This window comes from Seriola lalandi, unplaced genomic scaffold (assembly GCF_002814215.2).
Source record: "Seriola lalandi dorsalis isolate HSWRI2012SDOR001 ecotype SW California unplaced genomic scaffold, Sedor1 jcf7180002054439, whole genome shotgun sequence".
NCBI classification, from domain to species: Eukaryota; Metazoa; Chordata; class Actinopteri; order Carangiformes; family Carangidae; genus Seriola; species Seriola lalandi.
In genome coordinates, this window is record NW_019524992.1 from 29,044 (window position 1) to 39,244 (window position 10,201).

At 46.3% G+C, this 10,201-nt stretch overlaps 2 protein-coding genes across 6 annotated transcripts in view; one reads left to right on the forward strand and one right to left on the reverse strand.

The window, feature by feature from the left end:
- Positions 1-4,731, forward strand: part of LOC111658340 (UTP--glucose-1-phosphate uridylyltransferase-like) — an 11,741-nt gene extending 7,010 nt beyond the window's left edge. For both annotated transcript variants that reach the window (XM_023410820.2, XM_023410819.2), the window contains exons 4-10: positions 827-1,012; positions 1,362-1,495; positions 1,601-1,898; positions 1,997-2,194; positions 2,861-3,103; positions 3,784-3,888; positions 4,323-4,731. In XM_023410820.2, coding sequence (XP_023266588.1) covers positions 827-1,012; positions 1,362-1,495; positions 1,601-1,898; positions 1,997-2,194; positions 2,861-3,103; positions 3,784-3,888; positions 4,323-4,430 — 1,272 coding nt within the window. In that variant the 3' untranslated portion in view covers positions 4,431-4,731. The remainder of the gene's footprint in view (positions 1-826; positions 1,013-1,361; positions 1,496-1,600; positions 1,899-1,996; positions 2,195-2,860; positions 3,104-3,783; positions 3,889-4,322) is intronic.
- A 223-nt stretch (positions 4,732-4,954) lies between these two features.
- Positions 4,955-10,201, reverse strand: part of vps54 (VPS54 subunit of GARP complex) — an 18,803-nt gene continuing 13,556 nt past the window's right edge. For all 4 annotated transcript variants that reach the window (XM_023410816.2, XM_023410817.2, XM_087175271.1 and 1 more), the window contains 7 exons: positions 9,961-10,066; positions 9,706-9,793; positions 9,474-9,595; positions 9,216-9,296; positions 8,759-8,866; positions 8,103-8,197; positions 4,955-7,655 (listed from right to left, as the gene is read on the reverse strand). In XM_023410816.2, coding sequence (XP_023266584.1) covers positions 7,550-7,655; positions 8,103-8,197; positions 8,759-8,866; positions 9,216-9,296; positions 9,474-9,595; positions 9,706-9,793; positions 9,961-10,066 — 706 coding nt within the window. In that variant the 3' untranslated portion in view covers positions 4,955-7,549. The remainder of the gene's footprint in view (positions 7,656-8,102; positions 8,198-8,758; positions 8,867-9,215; positions 9,297-9,473; positions 9,596-9,705; positions 9,794-9,960; positions 10,067-10,201) is intronic.

Below are 10,201 nucleotides of genomic sequence, written 5' to 3' on the forward strand. Positions count from 1 at the left end.
TACACCACCCAGCTGTAGTTGATAATGACCTTAAAACTGACGATGATCATCATCATGTCGGCTGATCAGAGAATGTGAAACACTTTATGTACTTATGTAAGACACACACACACACACACACACACACACAAACACACACACACACACACACACACACACACACACAAACACACACACACACACACACACAAACACTCATACACACACACTCTCACACACACACACACACACACACAAACACACACTCACACACACACAAACACACACTCACACACACACACACACACACACACACACACACACACACACACTCAGGTTTATTTCCATCCGTTCTCTCCTCAGTCGGTGGACGACTCAGACGACTCAGACGTCTCAGCTGCTGCTGCTCACATTTATTTAACAAAATAAAAGCTCAGTATCAGAAACAGCTCCATCACTTTGATCACAGTATTGATCCTCCGGCTCAAACATGACCCCGGATCAATCAGGTGAAAGGTTACAGGCTGTTTGAAGATGAGTTGGTCTTCACCTTTCCCTGGTGACACACCGGCCGACTCGAAGGCTCCTGTCCGAGTGGACGCCGCCGCTCATGCCAGTGTTCAGTGACCTCATCATGTGACCCGCAGTCACATGATGTGGTCACTGGTTACTGATGACTGGTTTTATTGGTTATTATATTATATTGTATGTTGTTCTGTTGGTTTAAACTCAATGAAAAGGATTTAAAAGATAAAAAGAAGTAGAGCTGTTGAAGTGTCCTGCAGCTCCGGTCTGGACTCTGATCATGATGACCTCTGACCCGTTAACCCCGTGTTCACCTCCTCAGATCCAGCCCTACGACAGGATCAAGTCCAAGGGTCTCCCCGACGACATCGCCGCCTGCCTCAACAAGCTCGCCGTGGTCAAACTGAACGGAGGTCTGGGGACCAGCATGGGCTGCAAGGGCCCCAAGAGTCTGATCAGCGTCCGCAACGAGAACACCTTCCTGGACCTGACGGTGCAGCAGATCGAGGTGAGAGGAGACTGGACTGGACTGGACTGGACTGGACTGGACTGGACTGGACTAGACTGGACTGGACTGGACTAGACTGGACTGGACTGGACTAGACTGAAATAAACTGGACTGAACTGGGTGGACTGGACTGGACTTGACTAACATGGACTGAACTGGACTGGACTGGTCTGAACTGGACTGAACTGGACTGGACTGGACTGGACTGGACTGGACTGAAATAAACTGGACTGAACTGGACTAGACTGAAATAAACTGGACTGAACTGGACTTGACTAACATGGACTGAACTGGACTGGACTGGTCTGAACTGGACTGGACTGGTCTGACCTCTTGTGTTTATTCTCAGCACCTGAACAAAGCGTTTAAGGCCGACGTTCCGCTCGTTCTGATGAACTCCTTCAACACCGACGAGGACACGAAGAAAATCCTGCAGAAATACAAACACCACAAGGTGAAGATCCACACCTTCAACCAGAGCAGGTACACACACACACACACACACACACACACACACACACACACACATATGTTTCACACACGTTTCCTCTTCAAACACCAGCGTACCTGTACCTGTTTTACCTGCAGGTATCCGAGGATCAACAAGGAGTCGCTGCTGCCGATCGCCACGAACATTGGGATGGCCGGAGACAACGCGGAGGCGTGGTACCCGCCGGGTCACGGAGACGTCTACGCCAGCTTCCAAAACTCGGGGCTGCTGGACAAGCTGATCGGCGAGGGGAAGGAGTACATCTTCGTGTCCAACATCGACAACCTGGGCGCCACCGTCGACCTCTTCATCCTCAACCACCTGATGAGCCAGCCGGCCGACAAGCGCTGCGAGTTCATCATGGAGGTCACCGACAAGACCAGAGCTGACGTCAAGGTCAGTGCGCTGCGCCGCCGCCGCCGCCGCCTTCGTCACATCAGGTGGTGATCTCTCTGCTCAGTCCCTACTTCCTGTTTCCTGTCTCCTCCCCGCAGGGCGGCACTCTGATCCAGTACGAGAACCACCTGAGGCTGCTGGAGATCGCCCAGGTCCCGAAGGCCCACGTGGACGAGTTCAAGTCCGTCACCAAGTTCAAGATCTTCAACACCAACAACCTGTGGATCTCTCTTCCCGCCATGAAGCGGCTGCAGCAGAAGAACAGCATGGACCTGGAGATCATCGTCAACCCCAAGGTGACGCACACGGACACAGACGGCAATGATGTCATCAGGTCGCGTCCGTTTTAAACAGGTGTTCCTAATAAACTGGCAACCGAGTTAATGAGAAGTCCAGAATCAGCTGTAACGAGCTTTACACAAAAACATTTGAAATTTCCTGCTAATGATAAAGAAAGAAAATAACAATATAATATATAATAGATATATATATCTATTATATAACAACATAATAATAAGGAAAGAGTATTAATATATTCACCAACCTCTTCTGGAAAAGATCTAAAAAACTACAATTATTTCATTAATTGATTCATTTGGAAAGAAAATAAATTGATAAATATTCTGATAATCGATTGATTTTGACTGTTTCTGTCGTTACATGTGAGAATGTTCAGCTTTTTCTTGATCTTTATATTTTATATCTTTAATGTCGTCTAGGAAACAGATTTTTCACTGTTTTCTGATGTTTCATAGATCAAGTTATTAATCGAGGGAATAATCTGCAGATTGATCAATAATGAGTAATCATTAGCTGCAGCACAGAACTCTTTAAAGTGATGCAGTTTTTGTTTTTTTTGTTTGTTAATGAGTTTAATTATTAATTAGTTTAAAAACCAACATGAACCACGACTCAAAGCTGCCGTTTCCTACTCTGAACCAAACCCCTGAATCTCTCTCCAGACGCTTGACGGAGGCCTGAACGTGATCCAGCTGGAGACGGCGGTCGGCGCCGCCATCAAGAGCTTCGACAACGCCCTGGGCGTGAACGTGCCGCGCAGCCGCTTCCTGCCGGTGAAGACGTCGTCCGACCTGCTGCTGGTCATGTCCAACCTGTACAGCCTGGACGCCGGCTCGCTCACCATGAGCAGGATGAGGGAGTTCCCCACCACGCCGCACGTCAAGCTGGGCAGCTCCTTCACCAAGGTCAGAGCCCGAGCCGCCGCCGTCGCTTCCTGTCCCGCAGGGTCAGAGGATTTATTGATCCTCACTTTACTTATTCATCAGTTCCTGACGGGAGAAAACACGAGGCTGAAACATCATCACTTCATCTCGAGTGATGACAGAATCTTTTCGTCTGATCATCATTTTGTCGTCTTGATGTTTCAGTGTTTGTTTGATGAATGAAAGGAGCTTCATGCTTCCTTTCCTCGTCTCCTTTAGCAAAGGAAACACTGGAGCTTCCTTTACGAATCACGTTCTCCACTGACGCCAAGTTCAAGTTTTTAGGAAATGAGATTATTTTGACTTTTTTGAAACATTTCTACTTGGAGCAGGACGGAGGGACGAGTGTGTCCTGCGAGGGTTAAAGAAATAAAAGTACATTAAGCATTAACTTTTCTTATAATCATGTTTATTAGGTTTTAATATTATTACCTTTTTGAATTATTTTCTTGTAGAAATGATTTTAAAAAATATCATTTTTAAGTTCTTCAATAATTTGAAGTGACAAACACATTTATTACATCAGATAAGAGGATGTTTATCTCGACAGCACCTTGAATGTTTCCATGGTAACGACACCTGGCCTCGACATGGAGATAATCGATAACAATAAATATATAAATGGTGCAGTTTGAATAAAGTCCCAGCGTGTCGTCCTGCAGGTTCAGCAGTTTCTGGCTCGGTTCGAGAGCATCCCCGACATGTTGGAGCTGGATCACCTGACCGTGTCCGGAGACGTCACCTTCGGGAAGAACGTCTCTCTGAAGGTAAAGAGCAAGTCGCTGTCGCCGACCTCTGACCCCTCACGGCTTTGGGTTTATCTGACGTGGGGTTGTGCGAGATGCTCGTGAATAGTCGTCACATTTTGATCTGATGGGATCAATTCACTTCAAATCAAAAACCTCCAGCAGCTCAAGACGCCGTGAGAGAAAAGAGATTTGAAATGATTGAATATTATTAACAATTTGGAACAGAAGCAGAAAATTAATCAGCAACTATTTTGATAATCGAATAATATTTTTAGGCAACAATCAGACGTGAAGATTTGTTGTTTTCCTTTGAACCGTTGCTCCGACAAAACGAGGCGTTTGAAGAAGCAGGGAAATTATAACGTCGCCTTTTCCTGTGATTAATTGTAATGAAAACCATCGTTAGCTGCAAAGGAAACACTGTGTCTCTAACGATGTTTCACTTCCACCAGGGAACCGTCATCATCATCGCGAATCACGGCGACCGGATCGATATTCCCGCCGGAGCGATGCTGGAGAACAAGATCGTCTCAGGAAACCTGCGCATCCTCGACCACTGAGGCCTTCTGGGAAATAAAAACCACAACAAACCAAAGCCATTTGCACCTTGAAGAACGACCTGTTACAGAGACAATCAGCTTGTTGGTGTCCATTTCAATGTGAAGTCAGCCTGAAAGGGTCAAAGGTCAACCACCTCCTCCTCCTCCTCCTCGTTCTTCCTCCTGACGCACTTTTCTGCTTTTCAGGAAGAAACTCGCTGTTACTGCAACAATCGCTGCAAAGTCCGAGCCGACTCCGGCCCGACTGCGGCCCAACCCCGGCTAACTGTCTCATGTCAATAAAAAAAAAAAACACGTGTCATCTGAGCATCATGTGATTTTTGTTGTGCATTAGTTTTTATTTTATTTTATTTGTGCTGAACACATTCAGAAAATGTTATTTTGCCTTTTAAAGAATTTAAAATTCAAGTTTTGATGATTTCTTTCAGGTTAGGTTTCACGCGTCTCTCGTGACGTTGTCGATAAAGTTTGGAACAACGGCCACGAAGCTGAAAACCTGCAGAAGAAAAACACGGAGACACGGAGTCGCTCCATCATCCTGTTTTAATCACAGCAAGTTTGAAGGATTCAAGACATTTAGAGTTTCAGACACACGGCCAGACTCAGGTACACCCGACAGAGAGGGTCCACACACACACACACACGTGCACACACACGCACACACACGCACACGCACGCACACGCACACACACACAGACACAGACACGCACGCACGCACGCACACACACACACACTCTCACACACACGCGCGCACGCACGCGCGCACACACTCTCTCTCACACACGCGCACACACACTCTCTCTCTCTCACACACTCTCTCACACACACACACACACACTCTCTTTCTATCACACACAGGCACACACACACAGGCGCGCGCGCGCGCGCGCACACACACACACACACACACACACACACACACACACACACAGTGGTATGGTAGGCACACTGTAGTGGAGAGCTCAGATGTGTCGTCTCTGACAGTCGATCAAAAGGAGGCACTTCTGAAGCTTTTTGTTCTCAGGTGAGTCTCGGACAGGAAGTCGACACTGTGGTCTCATCACACCTGTACAGACCGGCTCACCTGTTCGTACAGGACTCACCTGGGCACATCTGTCCCAGGACGGCTGCAGCAATTTAACTCATCGGTTGACTGTTAAAGGTGTTATTCTGTAGTGACTCACCTGGCCTCTGCTGTACAGGTGGAGGTGATGAGACCACAGCTGGACAGATGTGTTTGTTTGGTTGGAGCTCAGAGCAGCTGGACGTCACTCAGGAACAGAAAATCTGATTTTATTTTTTATAAAGAACGCTGCACTCTGGCACCAGGTGAGGCAGGAACAGGTGAGTTCAGGTGGGCGGAGCTTCACTGGGAGTTGGCTGCAGTCACTACACCCCTGTGTAACTTCAAAAACATCACAGGTGAGTGACGGAGCAGCCAATCAAACTCCGAAACCACACCAGCACAGAACTGGTTTCAGCACCGGTTTGAGGATGGAGTTGATAAAAAAAAACCACACGACACCTGTGATGACGCCTTTCATCTCGCCAGCGCCGTGTTTCCTTTAACCAGTTATCTCTGCTACACCTAACCACAGCTCACCTGTCTGATGGTGCGTTTGAGGTGTTCCTCGTAAATGTCGGACGACTGTGTTTAAGTACAGAAAGCTGAACCGCACAGTGGTAAATATAAACACGTCTGTTAATGATCCTGCGTTACATCATCTGCTCGTTTACAACTGAGCGCTCTGTGTGTTCGATGGCGTTTTATTTTGAAATTAGCAGAGACAAAGCAGAAGAAGTTTATCTGACTCAGTCATGTGACTCTGTTCTAACTCGAGGAGCTGGACGCAGCAGCGTGAGGTCAGAGGTTACGATCGTTTTTTTAATAAAGATTTGTGAATTTATTTTTGGTCGAACCAAAACAGGAAGTTTGATTAATGAGAAAGTAACTGTCACAATAAAACGTCACCTTGTGCAGCTTTGACTGATCGTCTCACAGAGGAGGAAACATCCTGAGAGTTTCGTTTCCTCTTCAAAATAAAATAAAATAAAAAATAAAAAGAAGCTAAATCAGATTTTCTGCTCCGTCGTGTCGTTTCAGCCTCGAGGAAACAAAAAGCTCATGCAGATGAAATTAAAGTACAGTAGGAGGGAGAGGGTCAACAGTAGTTTAAACAGCTGATATTCATGCTTCATGTTCTGCAATTATAAAAACAAAAACAACACGTCCCCTTCGTCTGTGGGTCTTCACTTGCTGCAGGATCGGACTGATTAAAGGGAGGAAATGCAATTGAAGAGTTGAATTCCCGGATTAGAAGGTGTTTTACTTTGGTAACAACAGGATGTGGCTGAGGGGTTTGTGATGCGTTCACAGTCTGGATTGTGTTGATCGAAACATTTCAGGAAGTGAACTCTTCAATTCCACCTTTGTGCTCTCTCCTGCTGCGTCAGGGTTCCTCCAGGGTCGGAAACATTTTCCCGCTTCACGTATAAAAATGTCAGATTGAAATTTTCTGCGTCGCCATGGTGACTCAAACAAAAATCAGCTGCTGAATGAGGATCGGGAAAAAAACAAACAAACAACAAAAAATAAATGTGAGGAAACCCTGATGATTCTGTCGGAGCAGGAAGGAGGGAAAACGTTTCCATGACGATTCATTTCATCCCTTGAGCCCTGAATCCTCGGCGGGAAAACTCGGCCTCAGTGTCGTCGATGTTAAAAATTCCCTTCAGCTCCGTCGTTGCCGTGGCGCCGGAGAAAAAACGTCCGCCACAGATGAGACGACAGAAAAATAAATTACCCCATCACCTCCAATAAAACCATCTCTAATAATTTACTACTTCCTGTTGAATTGCACAGTGAGATGAGGTGGCAGCAGTTTTTAAGGAGGCGCTGTGTGTTACTGGGTGAAGTCTTTTAAGGTGGAAGGAAGCCCCGGCGTGTTTCTGCCGCTCTTCTTCTCCAGTTTGAGTTTTTTTTTTTTTTTTGGTCCCTCCGGGCTTCCTCCACCCTCAGCCTGGGCGCAGTTCGCCCCTCCCCCCCAGGAGGGTCGGCCCCTGCGTCACCGAGTCGGTCAGTTGGTCGGTCCTGGACGTCTGGCTCCGCCCCCCCTCCATCACCTCTTCTGCTCCCAGATCTCAGCCATGTTGAGGTCGAGCCGCTCGAGGCTCCTCAGCGCCTGAACGTTCTCCGTGTAGAAGGCGACGTCCACCACCACCAGCCTGCAGCACCAGTCACATGTCGTCAACAACAACAACAACAACAACAACAACAACAACAACAACAACAGCTGATGCTCCTCACTAAAGTTTTGGATCATGAAGCCACAACAATAAAATCTTTGAACTCTCCGTCCTTTAACGAATCAACTTCCTCTCTCTCTCTGCAGTTTTTGATCGTCACGTTGTGATCAGGAGATTTAAAGAAACGTCTCTTTTTTTTAACATGAACAGAGGAAAAGCTCTGAAAACTTTACAGTTATGTAAAATGATCAAACTGTTATTTACAGGAAATGAGCAAAAACTAAACCACTTCATCAGATTGAAACTCGCTGACTTTAACTAATGTCAAACTAAAACCAAATCCTCCTTAAATGAGAGTCAAACAGGAAGTGAAAAGCTTGTGTGTGTGTGTGTGTGTGTGTGTGTGTGTGTGTGTGTGTGTGTTACCCGTGCTGCGGTCCTCCATCGTTAACGACCCCGAGTCGGGCCAGCTGCCTCTTCAGGTGCATTTTAAAACTGGCGTTGATCCTCAGGAACAACATCTGAACAGGAAACAGTTTCAACAACACACAGATCAGATCTCAAACATCTGGTCCAATTAACACGAGGCAACTCGTGCTCAGTCACACCGTCACACAGCTGCTACAGATCTGATCGTCATTTCAATCATAACGAGCAGCTGCTTCAACAGCAGGTTTGAGAGTTTGGTGGATCAGTCGTCACCAAACTTCAGTTTTAGAAACGAGAATATGAAAATGTTCTTGGTGAAGTTCAGTGTGAAGTTTCACTTTATTTTAACAGAAATCCTGTTGATAATCATCTTTGTCTCTGTTTCTGTTCAGACTCTGATAAAAGTGACGGACACGTTCCTCTACTGCTGAAGTTCTGACTAAAAGCTGATGAACTTTGATTAAAAACAACAAATAAAAGATTATCCGTCGTGTCGAAGGTGAAATCAAACTGATTCCTGAGACTAATGAAAGTCTGATGTCACAACACGTTTACAAAAAGTCTTTTCTTTAACTTCAAACCGACTTCCGGAGCAGGAAGTCGGTCAGTGAAGCTTCGACGTGTTTCTGTCACGTTGTTGTGTTGAGTCTCACCTGAGTCTGTTCTTCAGGTAAAAGCTCGTAAATGGCTTCGTGCATCTTCGCCATCTGTTTACAGACGTTCCTGAAACAGGCCGACGGCATCGGAGCCTTCACTTCATACTGAGGAAACATCATCATCATCATCATCAACCTGCTGACGTCACATGACCCAACACATCTGTACACAGCACATACACACTCAGCTCTTTATCTCCCCGTGAAAACAGCACTTTCCTTTGGCACTACATTTTTCTCACGTATTCCTACGCACAAGCGCAGCTGCAGCTCGCACTGTATCACGCCGCAGCCGCAGGTGAGCTGAGCGAATCAGAAAGAAGAAAGATCTGATCTTCACTTGGAAGATGAAGATGAAAATATTCTACACGAAGCTTCATTCAAACAGATGTTGGATTGTTTCGTTGAACGTCTTTTTAAAGTTTCCGAAACAGCTGTTTTGATCTGATCTTACCTTTGATAAAACCTTCTCAAACAGACTGTCCATGATGGCCACCAGTTTAGCAGAGATCTCTGCTATGTGGTCGTTGTAGTCCTGAAACAAACAAACAAACAAACAAACAAACAAACAAACAAACAGTTTCAGAAACACAACCAACAGCTTTTTACCAGGACGCTTTAAAAGTCGAGGCGTCGAGGAAAAGAGAGTTTTCAACTGACAGAGGCCGTGTGTGTTGATTATTGATTATGTGCTTTGGTTCCTGTGCGTTACCTTGGTGATGTGGTCGAAGTGTCTGAGCACGCTGAACTGTTTGGGCTGCAGCTTGGTCTCAAAGTGAGCTCTGATGATGGGAATGTAGTGAACCACCAGCTGCAGGCAGCGGGAAGCTAATGCTACACACACACACACACACACACACACACACACACACACACAGGAAGATCAGAACTTGTGTTTGTGACTCAGGTGACAGGTGTGTGACGCTGCTGTTGTTGCTAGGTACCGAGGTTTTTAGTGGTGATGGTCTTGAGGCCGACGACCTGCAGCGCTCCGGCTCCCAGAACCAGCTGGCAGCTCCGAGAGTTGAAGTGCTGCAGAGACACAAGAGAAGACCTGATTTAAAAACACACACACTGCGATGACGTCACGCTGCTGCAGGTTGTTATGGAAACGTCACCTGACGGAGGCGGAAAGTCAACGTTTTCAAATGTGAACACAACTGATTGAGATGAAGTGAAAACTTGTTTTTCAGTTTTACCTTGAGGAGATCCGACAGACGTGTCAACATGTCGGTGGCGATCGACGGGATGTCGTTGACGCAGTGACAGTACTCCAGAAACATCCGGATCAGCAGCAGAACCGTCCTGAGGAAACAGGAAGACGACTTTATACATGTTATTCAGACTTAAAGCTCCTCCAGTGTAAAGGTCTGTGTCCATGTGTAGTGTGATTATAGATCAGCTCTAGCTTCTATATTAATACTGTGAAAGTATCAAAGC